The 20,964-nt window shown below is 34.7% G+C and overlaps 1 protein-coding gene across 2 annotated transcripts in view; it reads left to right on the top strand.

Moving 5' to 3' along the window:
• Window positions 1-20,964, top strand: part of LOC149067441 (uncharacterized) — a 36,811-nt gene that overhangs the window by 6,825 nt on the left and 9,022 nt on the right. Inside the window, exons 1-2 of one of the 2 annotated variants that reach the window (XM_089252684.1) lie at window positions 11,702-12,041; window positions 17,254-17,490. In XM_089252684.1, coding sequence (XP_089108810.1) covers window positions 17,416-17,490 — 75 coding nt within the window. In that variant the 5' untranslated portion in view covers window positions 11,702-12,041; window positions 17,254-17,415. Of the gene's footprint in view, window positions 1-11,701; window positions 12,042-17,253; window positions 17,491-20,964 lie in introns of those variants that run through there. The other variant, XM_089252683.1, reaches the window with a different exon arrangement.

Here is a 20,964-nt window from a genome sequence, read left to right as displayed (position 1 = left end):
AAGGTCGAGCAAAAAGACTTTTCTAAGTGCACATTATGAAAATCTTTTTAAACATTATATATATATATATATATAATAAATCCTTTTGGGGGGTGGGGTGGGGACAAAACTATAACCATATTCCAAATTATAAAAAAAAAAAAAACCACACAGTTTCACGATATAGGTGTCAGGAGAATGCCTCTATTGCTTCCTCTGTTATCACACTGTTATTACATTTCACTTTTTTGCAAAATAGTCCACTTTTTTACAAACGATGCAAGAGTACTCCTTGATTTTATTCTGACTTGAATGAAGCCTTCACGATTCTCGGTTGTTGATACAGCAAGAGATGCTTCAGTTACGAGTCGTCCGCACCGTTCAACAGCTTTTGTGTGTGACACGGAAAATTTGGTATAGATGGAAAAGCCGGTTCAGATAATTTTTGTGGGTCCAGTTCTTGATTTTTTATGATAGGTGGTTCAGTCACTCGCACTTGATCCCATGCAATTAGTTCCGAATAGTGCTTAGCAGAAAAATTTATTTTTGGAACATGGGAAATGTAAGGATTTCTGCTTCTGATAATCCCTCATTTCTAATTTTTAGAATTCTCTTTTTCCCCAGTTCTTTGCCCGTACTATTTCCACAAGATATCTCTGATCTGCATTTAAATCACTGTTGTCACTGTCCATTATCGGAAGGTTATTAGAGATTGGTTTAAATTTCACAATAGGTAATCTTTCTCAATTTTCCAAACTTTTTCCGATATCTTTTTATAACCAGTATTGGTAACAGTTCCGTCGCATACGATCGCCATCAATTCTTTCGTATCAAAATTTTGCTTCAAAAAGTCAAAGAATTGATGACTTTATATCCCTTGCTCTACTGCTTCTTGGAGTTGTGTGACCGAGATAAATTGATCCGGGTTCCTTGTTATGTGTTCTTCAGATATGGTTCTTCTATGGAAAAAATCACCTTCTTTGACATTAGCTAAGGTTTTGTCTTTTCAACCATCAAAATATATTCCTCGCACATTTTCTTCTAGGAATTTTATCTTGGAAAAGAACTTTCTGTGATGCTCTTTCACGCCTTGTTTTCATCCGGTCTATTGTCACATATTTGGCTTCTCTTTCGTCAATAACCCGACATCTTCCAGCACAGCATTGGCAATAATTGCAGCTGATCGATCAGACACACCAGTTCTATCACAAGCAAGAGGAACATTTGGTAATTTAGTTCTCATCTGTGAGGATGATGCTAGAACTTCAAAAACAAATGAAGTCCTTGCTTCGGCACTGATTGAAGGACCAGCTTCAGGTACTGGTAGATGGAAATGCTAACTTCAACGGCAAACTGCGTTTTGGCTCATGTAGATCATTTTCCTCAGAATCGTTGGATATAGATGAGTTTTCAGTTGTTTATTAACTAATTTCCGCCGTTTCTTCTTGAGATGACTTCAAACGGGATAATATTTTCATTTTCCTTTGTTCATTGTTTTTCAGTTTCTTCGCTGTTAGGACATCTACTCGACCAATGGTCATCTTGCGTGTACTTCTTTGATCTTGCAAGAAATCTCGCTCTAAATTTGGGACCTTTCTCAACTTGTCATACTTACAGTCTTCAAAATCACATTTGCATGCTGCAATGTCGAACAATTTCCACATTTGACTGAAAACATTTCAAGTTCAACTTGAAAGTTTGAAGAATCTTTTCTTGCTTTCATATTTTTCTGAAGATTCTTGTATTTACAGTGAAAGTCTTTGAAAATTTTGCATATCCGTTGGTGAGAAACCGTAGGAATTGAAGCAATTTTCCAAATATTTTCTATCTTTGGCACGATAATTTCAAGAATGTCTACAATAGCTGGATCTTTTCTTGATTGTTGTGCCTTCATATTGCGTTGAGTTAGCAAATAACAGAGCATAACATCGCCATAGGTGGGCAAGATCCGAGAATCCAACTTTTTAGGATTTCCTAAAATGTCACAACAATAAAAGCTTCTGGTCGTCATTTTGACTGCTATACATCCTCTCAGTTAAAGGATAAGATTGTAATGAATACTGAAAACAAGGGGAGAAACATCTAGTTCACTGAACGAATCAGGTGTTCAGGGGAATAGGAAAGCCTCCTCCACGATGTCATGCTACAGAATTCTACACGTGCGTAAAACTTTAGGGGCGATGAGGAACCTCAAGAAGTTTGAATTTTGGGGAAAAAAATTAGGAATGGTATTTCTTCACATAAAGGCATATTTTAAATTCTATTACGATGACAATTTCGAAATTTTTTTTTTCGTTCCACCCTACTGTACATATGTATTAAGAGATTTCTGTTATCCGTCTATTCGGTTATCTGTCACTGCCCTGGTCCGGACGGCGATGGTTAATCGAAGTTTCACTGTATAACAAACAGAACCCAATTGTCACGATAGGGGACTTTTTAAAACTTTATTCATTGCTCGACTAATGGTCGAAATTATTGAAAAATGTCAGACAACAATTTTTTCTTGACTGCAACAATGTTCTCTTTTTATCCACGTTGCTTTAACAGCGCGTTTTTAGAAATGTTTATTTCTTCATAGTAGTTTGCCATTCTGTTTGCTACAAATATAAAGAGAAAACCAGAGCAATGCCGGACATTTTTATCAATTTGAAATAACATAATAAAAAAAAAACTTTCCACCTGGTTTTGATAACCTCAATGCAGTTGACTGACTCTTGAAAAATGTAAAAATGCCACATTAGAAATTTGGTCTCTTCAGCGAATATTTAAAAATAAATTTATTGGTTAATACGATTATTGGCTAAACTTCGTGAGTTTAAGTACAGACTCAACGTTTCTCCAACACCAGAGTTGTCATTAGGAGAGAATTAGATTGAACTCTCTGACTGAAACGAATTCAACAGAATCATAACCAAAATCAAATCTGTACATTTCAGTCAGTTTCATTCATCTCCTAATGATGTCAATCTTCGGTGTTTGGAGAAACTTAAAGTCGATACTCACGACTTTCCTTGGCCAGAGACGCTCTTATTCACTGAACGACGCCATGAAAACCTGACAAGCTACATAAAATTTATTGATATTACAAAGATGAATAAATTCGTTTATTTAATTTATTGATTTATTCATCAAAAAGAATGGCACATTAAAATTTTATTTCGTTTAAAATACGGTATTTACAAAGGCATGACAACCATATTTTTATGGGCATCTTTTTATCAGCCACCTCGTTGGGCATTTTGTCTGTTGTGGCGTTGTATTTGTATTTGTATTAGAAGTATTGTATCGTGAAAGAATTATCTTTTCTGCTATTTTTGCTGATTTTCTCAATGACTTTATGTAAACTACACTTCTATAACAAACCTACCTTATATGTATCTACCTTAAACATACTATTACCTAGTATTAAGAAGACACCAACGAATAAGGCAAATAAACGAAAATAAAGTGATTATAATTAGTGAGGTAATTATTTTCGTGTATTTGCCTTATCTGTTGGTGTCTTCTTAATATTCTTGGGCAAAGTTGTTCAACTCTTCTATATTACCTAGTATGTTTTGTTAAGGTATCCGACTACGTTGAAAGCGTCATTTTGGAAGAAAATATCTATTTCGATTTTTTATTTTTTTATGCAAGCCCTATTTTTTGTGATTCCAAAAAAGGCCTTGTTTTGTTTATATGAAGCTCTGAATTCGAATTACGTCCACTTCAGTGTTGCATTTTTACATATAAGTAAGTCGTGAATAAAAACATTGAACACGTTTAACGAATGCTATTTTTGACATTTTACTTGAGTTTGAAACATGATTTTCTAAAATTCTGTTCATTGTATCATTACGAAATTTCAATGTAGCTATATATAGTTGAGGCCATAAACTAAAATCTAAGGTCTATCACACATGTTTGTTGAATTACAGTGTTTTATAGACAAAATATAGAATGACATTTAAAAACATTCACACGTACATTAACTGATTTGAGTATAATTTATGAGCATATCATACAATCCTTTAAATTTCAGTTCATAACCGGCACCGTTACTAGTTGAATGTACTGTAAAAGTGACAAAACATTCCGTTCATATAATTTTTTTGCAATCCTGTTTGGAATATCACTTGAATTTTGCTTAAAATTTAGCATAGAATATGATTTTTCCATAGAAAATGGCATAAATAGTTCAAAATTTATTATTGTTTTCATCATTTTGGGACAATTTATATGAAAAAACGAAATTAAAGTTCACTCCAGTATCATTTTAAAGAAAAATGACAAGTGAAAGATAGTCGGATATCTTAATAACTACATGTCATACTCTGAAGGTCCCGAACTTGTCACCAGGTGGTGCTTTAATTAGTATAGTCGTATCACACACGTACCCATATTACTGTACTATCATATTAATTTTATGACTGAGCAAAATTCCAAAAGTTATTCAGGTTCATACGTAAAATTTACCATGTTCTTTATTTCTCTTAAATATTTATCCTTTATGATCTCGGGCATCCGAAAATGACTCGAAGAGGTAAAAAATGTAAGAGGTTGCGCTCCCATGTCATGATATACGGAATTTTGAAGAGTTCATAACTCGACAAAGTTCTAGGTACACTACATCGGGCACGCGCAAAAAAAATAAATAAAAATAAATAAATAAGAAAAAAATAATAATAATAACGAGTAAAGGAAAACCCCCTCCCCTGCGGGAAATTATCGACTTTCTTGTGTTATCTCGACAAATAAGTAAGTTTCGAATAAAATAACATCTCAAATTTAAGGAGGTTGTTTTTTTTTGTGAGATGAATCTATCGGATTTAATCAGCAATATGTGCACAATATGACTGTACAAGTGTAATCTTTTACCGTATCGCTTTAATTAATTACAGAATACTTCCCAGTACATTTGTAAATTAACCATTGACTTTCAAAATTCAGAGACATCCAGTATTTATTCTTTCTCAACGATTCTTTAACCACTCGTCAGGCACGTGCAATCTGCGGGATGTAGCACGATCTATTTTTTTCCGTGAGATTTGCAGTTTTTTTTGGAATGGCACACAATGACTCATAATAGCTTCTCCCCTCCACACCTTTCTACGTGCAGAATTATTCTTCATTCGTTTCTCTCCTATCACGTTGGTTTTCGTGGAGCTCCAAGTCTTCTTCAAATATAAATACTAAGACCAGAGCAAGCGAATTGCCCAACGAGGGGACTAATAAAAAATCCACTTGTTAGCAGTTACAAATGCAAGTATTTGTATTTGAAGAAAAAGAGTATAAGAAATATGAAAATGAAGAGTAATCGTGGAGTTAATAGTCGTTCGATGAATTTCATAACCATTAAAGCCTAATTACTTACATTAAATTCATATATTACATAGCATTTCCTGACTTTCTTAAAAAATCTCGAATAATGATAAATAAATTTAAAAAAATGACTGAAAAAAATCAAAATATGCCCACACATAAAAATGTAGATTTCAAAAATATTTTGAAATTCACCCAATTTTAAAGTCCAGCAATCTAAACTAAAGGAATTTTAAAGCTTTTATTTGATTTTTATTTATTATCTTCATACCATAAGTAATTATGATGTGAAAACATACGAATAGCTTTATCTGCAACCATTGGCGTACGCAAAGGGGGGAGGTTTGGATTCTAAACTCCCCTTAGGCCAAGATTATAGTGTTATTTTGCAGGAAAAACGTAAGATCCTCCCCCCCCCCTCCCGAGAAGAAAAAAAAAATTGAAACGACCCCCCCCCCTTGAGAAAATTCGGCGTACACCTATGTCTGCAACTACTTACATAATAATAGTAATAGTGTATTACGTATTATTATTATAACGTCAGCATCCATTATCATTTGTGTATAAGTGTTTTATTAAAATTAAAGAAGAGCACAGCTAAACATTCGAATTTACATGAAAAAAACCTTATACATACTACAGTCGAATACTGTTATAGCGAAAATCTCGTTTTAACTAACACATTTCTAATCCCCCAGATAAGTTTACATAGGAACAATGCAAAAAATCTGGAATTCCTTTATAATGAAATTTCGTTGTAACGAAGTGATTTCTCCGGTTTCTTGGAGTTCATTATAACGGGATTCGACTGTACTTACATATAGTTTTAAAAAAAAGTCGGGTGAATTTTTAAAATATACAGTATAATCTTTTTTTTTTTTTGCGAATAATCAAAACGTTGTAAAGAACTAAGATATGAATGTCAGATCTCATCCCTGATTCAGTTTCAGATGAAGAAAAATAAAACATCAACAATTTTCCATATTGAAAAAAAATCTTGGACTCAATTAGTTTTTTTTTTCTTCTTGTTAGATTTTTCACTTTTAAGGGCATAGTTGGGGATAACTACTTAACATAATGAGAGCTCCACTTGACAAATGTTGTATATTTTCGTAAGGGAGAAGAAAATACTCTCTTATGTGTCCTTTTCATAGATTAAATAAAATAAATAAATAAATGCAAAAATGTTAACGAGATTTGTTTTAAAGGAAAATACTAAATTTACATTAGTTATTTTTATACTTCAGAATTTTAGTTTCGTAGCTGACAATTGCCGACAAAATTTATAATTATTATGATATATTATTAAAATTACTCCATTCAGTTATTAATTTAACGTTAATTAGATTTTTGAAATCAAAACAAATATTTTTGTTTCTTCCATATTAATCTGTGTTAAAATTATCGAGCCTACAGTAACTCTTAGCAAGCAAGCTGCAGCACAACAAAAAAATTAATTGCTTTTTAGTTCAAAGGCCATTAGTACAGTCACAAAATTTAAACTTAACTCTCAGAACCTGATACTAAGAACCGAATTATTGTTCAGTATACGCAAAAATGAAAAACACATAAATTTAAAAAAAAATGTTGATAATCTTTTAAATTGTTTATAGTTGTCAACACCTGTTCATTCATTTTTCATGTAAATTCGATAACGTTTAAGTCTGGTTCATGAATTTTTTCCAATGATTTATTGAACTATATATATATGTACATCGGAGGAAGAATGTAAAAAGTAAGATTATGGACACAGAGCTCCTAAATCAGATTCGCGATCAATTTCAAATCGTTGAGTCACGCAGATCATGTTGTTATCGGAATCATCATCGTTTTGAGGGTAGTATATGTATATATTCTGCCAGTTCCAATTTAGAAGACAATGGTGTTCCATGGGCTAATGTTTTAATTATAGCACTATCTCCTAACCTTATTCAAAAAGTAAAAAAGAACTTCTCGATGAACTGGAGAAAGAAAGACTTTGGGCAAAGTTTCAAAGGAGCAAGCAAAAAGGAGTTTATTCACTGTTGACTGAGCGGGAGGACGAATTTCGAATAAATCTAAACATAGAAATGTGTTTTGAGAATGAAGGAGGCAGGAACTGAAACACGTAAATTCAAGGGCCATCATCCGAGAGACGAAACGGTTGAAAAGAAAAATTCTTTTTAGATGTAAACAAGTACCCATAAGTAGTCCACCCTTCAGAAAGTGCCCTAATTGTATACTCAAGGGCGTCAGGAAGTTCACTGATCCAAATCCGGAGTATGAGAAAAATGCAAATCTCTGAACAAAGGTTTGATTTAATTTAATTTAAACTTGATGGAGCAAGTGATGTTTCGACACTCCCCTATTATTGTCACTTGCAGTCTTTCCTTTGCAACTTTCTTATTTTAAACTAACATCAATTATACAGTAACACTTGCTCGTAACTCATATCACATGAAAATTTATCACAAAAAGTTTCGTATTTATTAGCACAACCATGTAATCTCAGAAACGACGAAGTGAAAGAATGAAGCATAAATTTTTCCGAGGAGAGTTAGGTTGAATGGAAAGAACTTGTTATTAATGTTCTTGCCCGGGATCGGACCCGTGGACCTGACGGTAACCTTCCTGGTGATTGACGAGCATCTTACCACTGCACAACTCAGGCGCCGTTTTTAAAAATATTGGAAATGTAGTTTTTTATTGTCTTATAATAAATTAGAATTTTCATTCCTATTGCTTTAGAACAGTAGTTCTTAACACTTTCCCCATCCCACCCACCCTCTCCAATGAAATACGACATACCTTCCCGCACACCCTTAGATAATCAGTTTTATATATATTCGTCATTTTTTCTGTAATCAATTGCATTGACTATTTATGTTAATTAATTTTAATAAACTCTTTTACTTAATATTTAATTCCTTTTTTCGGCCACTCCTCTTAATATTTAATTTTGATTATCAAAATTAATTACAAACTTTCCTTCTAATGAATTGAAACAAAGTTTATTGAATATAATACAAATACAAATACAAATACAACACCACAACAGGCAAAATGCCCAACGAGGTGGCTGATAAAAAGATGCCCATAAAAATATGGTTGTCATATGTTTCAAAAATACAGCAACCCAATTAAAAATGCAATTAACACAAATTACAAACAATATATACACATGATAAAATATTATACAATGCCCATAAAGAATACTTATGGTTGTCTTATTCTAAGAATGGATAGCTTCTCGATTTACCCCAACATGTTTATCGTATTTCTTTTTAAACGTGTCAATTGTGTTACAATTTACTACCTCCGGGGGTAAGCTATTCCATTTATTAACAACCCTATTGGAGAAAAATTCCCTGCGACACCATAACCTTGCATTGTCCCTCACCAATCGATACTGGTGTCCCCTTGTAAAAGCAGTCGATTGGCGGTGTACTAAAAGTTCATGGTCCATCCTATCCATCCCATTGAAAATTTTGAACACTTCGATCATATCTCCTCGACACCTGCGTTCATCCAATGTAAACATATTCAAAAAATGAAGTCTTTCTTCATAACTCAAGCCCTGTGTGCCAATAAGGACACGCGTAGCTCTTCTCTGCACCCCTTCAACCAAGTCTATGTCCCTCTGTAGGTATGGTCTCCAAAACCTTACAGCATACTCCAGTCCAGGACGAACTAAGCCTCGAAAAAGCGGAAGAATGACTTTAGGAGAACGCGAAGAGACTTTTTTGAAAATGAGACCAAGCATTCTATTCGATTTTTTGACAACCGCTGAACAATGTTCAGAAAACTTAAGTCGCTCGTCAATGAGAATTCCCAAATCGGTGACTCTAGTTGCATCCGGGATAGTGACACCATTCAACTCGTAAGAGAACCGTGGGTTGTTCGAACCAAAATGAGCGACCATGCACTTATCTACGCTAAACGTCATGCTCCATTCATTTGCCCATGCTGCAATCTTGTTTAAGTTGGTCTGGAGCAACTCCCTATCGCTTTCATTCCCGATTACCCCCATTAGCTTCACATCATCTGCGAATTTGCTAGTAATTCCATCGATACCCTGATCGAGTTTATCGATAAAAAGTGAAAAAAGTATGGGGCCAAGGACACTTCCCTGAGGAACTCCACTTGTGACGTCTGTCCAACCAGAGAATTCCCCGTTCACCATAACTCGTTGCGACCTATCTCTTAACCACGATTCTATCCAATTCAGCAAGTTGCCCCCTATTCCAATCTCGTGTAAACGCTTCAAGAGTTTGCCATGTTGGACCCGATCGAATGCCTTCTGGAAATCAAGGTAAACCACGTCGACATTTTTGCTCTTACCCAAAGCCTTAGTCACGTAATCATAGAAGCAAAGGAGGTTAGTTACACATGACTTCCCCTTCCTGAACCCATGCTGATTATCCGACAATACATTATTCTCGTCTATCCACTTCACAAACTGCCTTTTGATGATAATTTCCAAAATTTTCGAGAGGGAGCTCGTCAAACTCACTGGACGATAATTAGACACCACTTCTCTACTACCCTTCTTAAATATAGGAACAACGTTAGCCAGTTTCCAATCTCTCGGGACGATACCCTCAGCAACACTACTCCTGTATATCTGTGCGACTGGCCCCAACAATTCATTAGCACCTTCCCTGAGAACCCTGGGATAGATATCATCTGGTCCTGGTGCTTTGCTTGCACATACATTTCTTAGAAGATTTAGGACCTCCACGTCTTCCACTTGAATATCGTTGAGCGTTTTATTACCCCATGCAACACCCGTATATCGAATATCATTATCTCCATTAAAAACCGACGCGAAAAAGTCATTGAAAGCACTACACATGCCTACATTACTCTCTACTTTTGAGCCTCCTATCGAGAGGGGGCCAACTGTCCCCTTACATCCATTATTGACGTATCGAAATGACGTATCACCGAAAATGTGCGAATCAAAAGATTATTGACAATGAAAGAAAACTTGAATGTGAAAAACAGTGATGTGATGATTTTAGGTAGTAATATGTATAATTATATCCTAGCACCTGATGTTTTCGTAACTTTAATTATCAGTGTGTATCAGTGTGCTGCTTTTCACATGCGAAACGTTATTCGGTATATTCCACATTGTATTTTTTGGAATTAGACTGAGTGCTAATATAGTAACGAAGGCTCGTTTATACGCGTTAAGTGATTAAGTAGTTAACTAAATTTTAAGTCATCAAGTGCACTAAAATCTGTCCCAACGTAAGTAGTCAATTAGTAAACACTGGCACACCCACTGGTGCATGCGCAAACACCTGCTTGATCGCAAAAAATAGACTAGACTATTCTTCTACTTGTCTACTTAACCGCTTAATCACTTACCAACTTAACCCGTGTGAACGATCCTTTACGTTGGTGCACACACATTCTTAAGTAATTGATGATTTAAAATTTATAGTTAACTACTTTTCCATTTAACTCGTGTAAACGGGTCTATACGCTTTCCTTTTTCTGAAAAATTTAAAAATTATTTGTTAATGTTTTTTATTTTTGTTTAACGTTTGAAAATTTATTTTATTCTTACATACGTGTGTATGAATATTTTCATTTCCATTAATTGATAGATAAGACAATAAGTGAAATATTTTTTGGAAACCTAGCATTTTCTTTTTGAATCAAGTTTATGAATTAATTTTTTTAAATATTTTAAAAAAGAAATGTGTTTTTTTTCCTGTAAATACGATATACCTGATTTCAAATTATGGAATTGAAAATAGGTATACGTTTGTTTTATTAGGGTTAACATTTATACCCTAATATTCTAAAAAATTAATGTGATAAACCGAGATAGAGGAAACACAAATTATATATTTTTCTTTTGAGAACAATAATACTTTTTAAACGTGTCGTAATTTTGTTGAATTTTACTTCATTAAACTTTTGTCGGGATTGATATCTTATTATATTGGTATATCAACGCCATGATTTCTTACCAAAATCGTTAGAAGTTACAGTTATCACAGTCAGTTGCCACAGTCTGAGAATAAAAATGAAAAAAGGAAAGATATGTCTGAACATTTTTTTAAAAATTTGTACATCAGTTTTGCGATCGATCAATAAATAAGCTTCAAATTTTATATGAAAATAAGCTTTTTTGAGAAACTGGCATACTGTGAAAACTTTCTAATTTAAGAGTATTTGGCAGTAAAAGTATCATCATCGTAGAAATAGAGTAACAGAGGAGAAGGAGAAACAAGACATTTTTTTTCTTTCCCGAAACACATTTCCTAATTCCTTTTGAAGATAACTGTGAGTAGAACTTGAAAATGAGAAGAAGAAAAGAAAGAGAATGGAGTGGGCGTCATTCCAATAGAAATAGAAAACAAAATGGAAAAATAAAAAGGAAGAAAAGAAGGGATCAACCAGGGTTGTAGCAGCATCTGCCACTGCCTGTTGAATTCCGGGGACGTCTCTTCCGGCTTTGTTGGATCTCATTCCTCAAGGATAGATAACCAACTTCCTCAAATTGACTCAGCTGTTTATTTCTGGGGATTTCTCCCCCTCTAACAGCCTTTATCTTTATATATATATATATATATATATATATTCGTTTCTTTTTTACATTCATTCTGGCCTGTTTATTTATCTGTAAATTCTAGTTTAGTCAGTATCTGATGTAAGTACATGAGTGTTGCTTCGAATGTTTGGAGCGAGTTACCAACGAAACTTTCGATCGGATTAAAAAGGATCTGCCTGCCAATCTCGTCAGTGCCGGGCACTTGATGGTATTTGCCAATTTTCGTATCTATTTTCGAATTGTCAATTGATATTGAAATTGATAACAACTATTGATGATTTAAATTAATTTGATGTGTTTATAATGCCCTTTGATAATGAATAATGTTAAATCAAACTGTTTAATCAGAAAGAGTTTTGCATGTAATGCATAACGCATTTTCAAGCTTGAAATCGTGGATAAATATTGTAGTGTTACGAATGCATTTTTTTTCTTTACTGTATTGCATATATTTTTTAATGCATTAAAATGTTAGAAACCTGTTTGAATATTCCCGTGATCATATTTCGCCGCCCCTTCTGTTAATAAACTTTCGTTGAGCGCAACGAGACATTTTGCAGGATACCGTAAGACAGTAAATATGTATAGTGATCCTAAGCTGGTACCGACACTGGTATATATGATTTTTTATATTTTACTCTACTATATAGGAAAATTAGTATATTCAGTTGCAGTTCCATCCCTTAGGGCAGTGGTCTCAAACTTTTGTCATCCACGGCTCCCTTACGCCTATGACCACGGATCTTCACAATAGTCTAACAAAGAAAAAGAATAACAGTCTTCAAAGCACCGTACCGGCACATATAAATATCGACCACTGACAATGGTTGGCGACACCCTTGAAGTCACGACGCACACCTTGAGAAACATTGCTTTAGGGAGTTCCGTTAAAATCATTCGACCCCCGAATTCTCAAGGTAGTGAATTTGACCAGAAAAACTCATACTGCGCAAAATGTATTTTTGCAATGTTACTGAATTTAAATTTCTTAAAAGAAATAAAATTATACAAATACAAATACAACGCCACAACAGGCAAAATGCTCAACGAGGTGGCTGAGAAAAACATGCCAATAACAAATATGGATGTCATATATTACTAAAATACAGCAACCCAATTCAAACTGCAATCATAAAAACTAAAAAATATATATACACGTTAAAATATTATACCATGTCCGTAAGAAATAGTTATGGTTGCCTTATTCTACTAAGTATGCATAGCTTCTCGATTTACTCCGACACGATTATCGTATTTAATCGTATTAAGATTCTAAATATTATTTTTTTACTTTCTTACGCTCTCTTAGTGATTTTAAAAGTTCTAACTCTTTTGTGATGTATTTCTTTTTCAATTTCCAAAAGTGATGATGAATTGGTCATGCGCGTAAAATTCGTGGAAAAAATATTTTTTTTCATCGTTTATTTGTGATACAATATTTCGGTCGATATTTGTCATTTCTAAAGCTTTTATCATTTAGAAACGAATTAAAACAAACATCAACATTTATTTTTTGAAAATTCTTGAAAAACTTTGAGAAATGAGCGCAAATCACTTATTTATACCATTGTTTATGCTTTCAGTAAACTTGGATAATTCCTTCAATTGGGATTTAAATTAATCAGAAATATTCATGAGAAATTTAATTTCCATGTTTCTAATGTGTGAATGCGAATTATCTTATACTAGAATTTAATTTTATTGTAAATATTTTTTAGCCTAAAAACTATACATATACAGTATGATAGGTTCAAAATGATCCCATCTCAGGAATTCATTTAATTTTCTCAATTTCGGGAACACGAGGGTTGCCAAAAAAAGCACGACACAATGATGACTTTTGTGTTCGCTTGATCATCTAGCATAACAACGCGCTTTTGTTATAAACCATATATCAGTGTTTCACATCCTTTAGTATTCGCGACACAATTTTCAATTCAGAGTTAATGACGCCCCCCTTCCCAATGACGATGCGCTTCAATCAAAGATCACTGCTGTAAATCGCTGAAATTAAAATGGAAATCAATAACTTTTCAAATCTCTAGAAGGGTTTCCAATGATGAATCATGAACGAAGTTTCAAAAGCTTTGCGTCTATGGTTTATGGTACCCAAGTATATCAAATGGAAGGGAAGAATTCATAAAATAAACTTGAAAACGCGTAGTGAAAAATCGCATAAAAGAATGTTTTATGGTTAACATTCTGTAGACGCAGTTGAAATTTTATACATGGGAGAAAGAAAAAATATGTAGTCATTGCCAAAAATGCTGATACGAGTCTGGAGACATATGTGAGCAACTAGAAAAGTCTGTTCGCAGAAACCAGTTTCCATCAACCAAACCCGCGAACGCTCTCCGTAAGCATAAACATGCATGTGTACATATGCGAGCATGAAAAATTGAAAAACGTGATAATTTGAAGCGGCTGCGACCGAAGTGATATTTATTTTCTACCATCACAGCGAAGCGACGTGTCCTCGAAAAGAAGAGAGATTATTATCTTTCTTTTTGAAGTGGGATTTTCGCTGTCATTGCCTCTCGGATGCTCCAAAATAGGATTCGGACTCGGGATTCGAGCCAACGAGGAAGAAGAGGAAATCTAGGATCTAGACGAGGCAATGCAACCACCGCAACATGTCGGTCGAATTTAGCAAAAAAAAAAAAAGTGAGGGAGAGAGAGAAGAAACAAGTATATAGAAATACTAACGATGTGAAATTGCACTGCTGGGGGTGCGTCTGAAATTCTAAAGCAGTGGTTCTTAACCGGGGGTGCCGGAGAGCATATTTTGGGGTGCGAGATAGAAAAAAAAATTATAACAGGTTGATTGATCATTCAGGAAAATCGAAATGATGATAAAACTTGAACTTTTCGATTCTTAAAACTTAAAAAAAAAACCATGAAATTATATAGATATTTTGACACAGTATCTTTTAAATTTCATTGATAGAAATGCATCACGTGAAATTTGCGTTGCAAAAGTTTCTTTTTCGATTAGCGTGCGTACTTTTTTCCATTTTGATTGAGAAAAATAGTATTAATATCCAAAATATTACGTGATTTATTTACATTATTGTACCTCGTGTTACATCACTTAGAAACGTGAAAATGTTTTTTTGTTTAGCCTCAGGAGAGACAGGGCAACAACTTTCTAATTGGGTTTTTAAGGATAGGGTGTCCATGTAAAAATTTAGATTTTTTATTTTATGACACACTGTATTTTCAATCTCGAAACTGGTACAGAGTGATTTTTGAACACACATTTTCCGCATTTCTTTTTTAAATTGGAATCATTTCTCTTCTACGAACGCTTGATGAGACGAAGACCGAGCTAGGAGTTACAGGGCACCATGTATATTGTTGTATCGGCTGGAATGAATAAGTTTGAAGATCAATTCATTGAAACCTTTTCCGAAATCTCGAAAAATGGTGAAAAAAAAGAGTAACTTTTTTCGTTCAGTTTTTGAATTTATTTGAAAAAAGAAAAGACTCAAAAATTAAATATTAAGAAAATGTGAAAAGATAGTCAATGCAATTGGTTACAGAAAAAAATAATGAATATATAATACGTATAAAACTGATTATCTAAGGGTGTGTGGGAAGGTAGGTCGTATTTCATTGGAGAGGGTGGGTGGGATGGGAAAAGTGTTAAGAACCATTATTAAGATTAAGTTAATTAAGTTAATTAACCACTGTTAAGAACCACTACAAAGCAATACGAATGAAAACTCTAATTTATTATAAGACAATAAAAAACTACATTTCCAATATTTTTTAAAAACGGCGCCTGAGTGGTGCAGTGGTAAGATGCTCGTCTACCACCTGGAAGGTTACCGTCAGGTTCACGGGTTCGATTCTGAGCAAGAACATTGATAACAAGTTATTTCCTTGCCGAACCTGAGGTGATCACCGATAGATGGCACCTTCATTTCCGACCTAACTCGATCAGTAATAAATTGCTGAAGGGCGACATGACCGGAATTAATGTGCAGTAAAAAAGTAGTATATCTTAAAACTACCAAGAAGTGAACGGGATTCATAAACATACGTTTCATCCACAAAGAGGTGGGTCTCGTTTCGAAACTAATGAAATGATTGAGAGATCCTTTTGATATGTATCTCTATAGTACAGACACACAAGAATACTCAAATAAAAACGATAGACCGGGGTGCGAGCAGCACCTCCTAGAGATAGAAGGTCTCTGCGGTTTGCTTGTGACGTCAGTAAGTAGTCCATTTTCCCTCATAATATTCAGGGGAAAAAATTCCCTGCTCGTGCCAGTATCATCCTTGTGAGGAAAAGAAATGATCGGGCTCAGAGTTGTCGATTTCTATGCCCACATCCAATCACTATGCGGTATTTGTGAGTCAATCAGGAAGATTCTACGCCAAAATAAGAAGAAACGAAATAGGATGCTGTGTTTCAAAATGTGGCATAGTCTGAATGACGTTTATAGGAAACAGTGCAGAGGCCTTCTATCTCTAGGAGGTGCTGGTGCGAGTCCCCGTGGTGGCAGAGATGAATTTTCTTCCTTGTAATCATCATCTCTGAAAATATAACCAGTCTTTCAGGGAAATCTTGTATTAACAAGAGGAGAGAACATTTCTACATACATGTCGCCATCTTGTGGCCTATGTCATTCACGAGCTATTAGTTGATTGCTGCCGCCGTCCATGTACGGAGCCTTTCAACGTATATATACTCTCCAAGGGAAAAACGTTCTATCTATTTCCATAGCTTAGTTGGTGGAGCACTCGTCCGGCAACGATAGGCTGCTGAAAATCATAAACAAATACGTATTTCAATAGAAAAAAAAAATCATTATGACTAGGTCTTCACATTTCATTGGGAAGAACAAGGGGAAATTGAATATAAAATACAATTAAATACGGGACGCCACTGAAGAAACTGCCACACACATAAATAAAATTGATAAATAAAATAAATAAACAAATAATAAATTGTTGCTAAAATATCTGACGAATTATCAATATATGAAGGGCTACCCAAAATTGCAGTGAGTTAAAATGTAGTTCAGGGAATATGTGAGTTGAATATTTATAGCCATAATTATCATAATATAATTTGTAAGTTAAGAAATCATCTTCATTCTCCGATTTTAATAAATACAAATTAGAGAAAGCTTCGTTGTAAAAATGAAAAAGTTGTGCAAAAAATGTCGGAACGGGCGAAAATACAGGAATGCCCCGTATTTTATGGGACATTCCAGTGTTAAATATATTTAATTTTAATCCTGAATTTATATGTATTGTAAAATGCGGGACATACGGCCACCGTGCTCATGTTGTAAATTAGTGGTCGGTCGAATTGTTTCAGACATTTTAATGGTATATTGTTTAAGTGACTGCAATATTTTGTGATTCATTAGGAGATTCATTTACTTTTGGTATTTCTTTCATAGTGAAGGAGTCTGAACTTTGCGGTGACCGAGTGCTACGACTGTAATCGAACTCGAGAAGTGGTGTATCGAAATAACTCTGCCGTACCGTCTGATAAGAGAAAGAAAGTTCATCTGATTACTTCTTTCATCTGCTTTTAAAATATAATTAGCTGATCGTCATCCATGACTATGTCCGAAGAATACAGTCCGGTGCAGTCTCCGACGAGACGGAGAGGCGATGAAGTCTGGCCACCCAAGGTATCTTCTCTCGTACCTCACTCGACCAGCATAACATTTCAATTGCCCTCACGCGGCTATTCTTCCATTGACAGTTTCGTCATCTGTAAAAGACAGATAACAGATGGTGAAACGCATACGTGTCCGAAATTTACAGAAATACACAGTTAGGTTCCACAATAATTAATTCCGACACAGCCTCTTGGGATGTAAAACGGTATTAAATTGTCTCTTTGGAGGTGAACCAAGCTTTTGTAAGGTTAAAACAAGTCAAACTCGTAAAAGAATTATATGCACGCACTTAAATTATAATGCACATAATCTTTATGTATGAAATAAAATTCAGCGTTCATAATGAAACGCCATTTATTTCGGGAAACATTAGGAATTCATTTCCTTGGGTGTCTCGAGACGTTTGAAATTCCCAAGGGTGTGCTGGGAACGTAAAAATATATGGAAACCATTTACGTTACGATTCCAATAGTCCCAATTTTCGCTCGCAATTTTGAATGTAGTAAGCTGTATCAATGTCACACATAACACTTGTTAATACGTGCTCACAGTATTAGCTACACACACGAAGTTCCGGCACTTGACTTCAGGGAAGGACATTGCAGATGCGAAGGGCGCGGTTGCACCGGTCCGCTAAATTTTAAGGGCAGCTAAACGGGATAAAAATGATTTGATTACATTTTAACTTTTAAAAAAATGACTTTAATTTACATTTTTACTTAACAAAGCAATGCCTTGAAATATTGCCCAAGACTTACAATTCAGACATTTAAGATCTAAAATTCAGGCATGCCACATCTAAAATTCCGACATCTAAAATCTAAAATTCAGACATCTAAGTCCTAAAATTCTTATATTTAAAATATGAAATTCAGACATCTAAGACTTGAAATTCAGATGTCCAAGATCTAAAATTCAGACATCTAAGACATAGAATTCTGACATCTAAGACATAAAATTCTGACATCTAAGACATAAAATTCAGACATCCATGATCCAAAATTCAGACTTCTAAGATCTAAAATGCAGACATCGAACCCTCTGGCCTAGAGTTTTTATAGAACCTGTTTTAGAGGGCCGCAAAGATGTTTTTACACCGGATCGCGAAATACTTAATCCCGTCCCTGTTTAGACTTTTCCCGTTAAGGGGGTAAAACGGCAGTAAATTACATTGCACATAAAATGTTAGTGGCGATAGACCGGGGTGGTCGCTTTATAGGAGGGGCCTTCAACGTATGTCCCGCGGGCCACATTTGGCTCTCGGAGCTTTTCGTTGTGGCCTGTTGATCATTTTCATAAAATGGTTGAAAACATTACGATTTATTCTAGAATTTATGAAAGAAATAATTTCGAAATTTATGGAAGAAATAATTTCGAAATTTATGGAAGAAATAATTTCGAAATTTATGGAAGAAATAATTTCGAAATTTATGGAATAAATAATTTCGAAATTTATGGAATAAATAATTTCGAAATTTATGAAAGAAATAATTTCGAAATTTATAAAACACAAATAATTCCGGAATTGGTGAAAAGAAATAACTTGTAAATCAATGAGAGAAAAATACTTTCGTAATTACTGATGGGAAACTATTTCACAATCAATAAATATTGTATGGTTATTGAAACAAGCGATTTCAAGATACGAGGTGTTTATATAATTAAAGTTCCCTGTACTCTGAGTAGTTTTTCTCAAAAACTGTTTATCCGAATACAGCCAAATTTTTAAGATATCTCAATGAGACCATAGGAGAGAGATTTATGAGATAAAAAAAAAAGGTTAAATTTTCGCCTACCAGGTGAAAAAGTGGCGCTTTTTTATAGCATTTTATATTTTCCCATAGTTTATATAGCGTTTATAGTATGGGAAAAAGTTAAGCTTTAAAGGTTAAAAGCTTCAATTGTATAAGCACCATGTATATTGAGAAAGAAAATACAGTAATTTCAAAATTATCACAATAAATAACTACAGAATCAAAGTGATTTCAGATTGAAATTAATTTCAGAATTAATTAATTTAATTAGTAATTAAACAAAATCTTTTTTTCCAGAATTAGTGAAAAAGTTATTTTAGATAAAATCAAAATTAATAATTAATAAAAGAAATAATTTCAGAAAAAAATAAAAGTCTAATTATTTTTGTCCCTATTTAACCTCCCCCATTGGCCTCTCCTATTAAGATGTCACTAAATTACATGAGTTGGTGGCTCGCGGACTTAGTGGGAAGTTTCAATATAGCCCGCCGTGTCTAAAAGATTGAAGACCTCTGGTTTAGAAGAAAAATAATAATCACAATTGTTCTAAAAAGCGTTAGAAAAGAAATAGTAAAGCATTTCATGGGGAAATAAAAAGTCAACATATTATTTGGGAAAAGAGGAATTCGAGAGAGTTTTTCCTTTGACATTAAAATTTTAAGTGGAGCAGAAAGAGATGTCAAAAAAGTTTACTGGCCCCTGCAGGAAATCGAACCACATTCCTCTCCGAAATTTGGACTAGACTCTACACAGAGCCGCAGAGTAGGGGGCACGTGGATATGTTGCACCGGGCGCAGGACCAGAGGAGAAAGAAAATTTCCCTCTTTAACCCGGTGTTTCTCAAAGTGCGCGTCACCAACCTTTATCAGGGGCGTCGCGGTGAGCTGAAGATATAGATTTGTGTGTCTCTCTTCATGCGCTGAAGTCGCTTTTTTATAAGGCAAAATATTTACTATAAACTGAGAGTGAGACCGCTCTTTTCTCAGCCCAATATATCAAGGAAATAGATCTTTTCTGGATATTATGTCGAGGTGAACTCAGAAAAAAAAGTCATCTGGTCTCCCCCGGGAATCGAACCGTTGGTGGCGATAGATTTGATGGTCTGTGGGGGGGGGGGGGGGGTTCCGATAGTGATTTTGTCAATCTATATGTATACATATATTGTATCACCCGAAACAAATTTTCGATGCTGGGGAGGGGGCATCCCCCGTATCTTCTCCTATGAATCAAACGTACGCCCTTTTGTAAACCGGGCAAGTGCGCTACCATATATGGCACCGGAGACATGGCCCTGCCTGCCTTATCTCCTAAACTATTCTGGGAAGCCTCAGATGAACCACGAATCTGAAAAGGAAGCCACGAGTGAAAAAAGTTTGAGAACGGCTTCTTTAACCTCTGTTTCAACATTACAAGGGGTTCCCAAAATGCTTGCTTGCACGGCTGACCTAACATCTAGTTGCGGCCCTGACTCTACGCTACAGAAGCATCGATATTTTCCTTTCTTAGAGCACACGTGTACGCTGAACGGGACTTTGCAATGGATAGACTCCTAACTCTGCTTATAGTTTATGATGGCAATTGCCAAAGCCTCCTAGATACTGCGATAAGTCTCTCTAGGAGGCTTTGCAATCGCCCCAAGAGCTTCATTCATTGATATACGATTTTTCTTTAAAAAAAATTTGGGAAGAAAATAGTAGTTACAAAATCACGTAGATTTTTCCCTTGTGAT

The sequence above is a fragment of the Pholcus phalangioides genome, unplaced genomic scaffold, assembly GCF_987345545.1.
Source record: "Pholcus phalangioides strain wild (caught in Gottingen) unplaced genomic scaffold, Ppha-v1.0 ptg000030l_1, whole genome shotgun sequence".
NCBI lineage: Eukaryota > Metazoa > Arthropoda > Arachnida > Araneae > Pholcidae > Pholcus > Pholcus phalangioides.
Note: the sequence above shows the minus strand (reverse complement) of the source record. Positions and strands in the feature narration are given on the sequence as shown.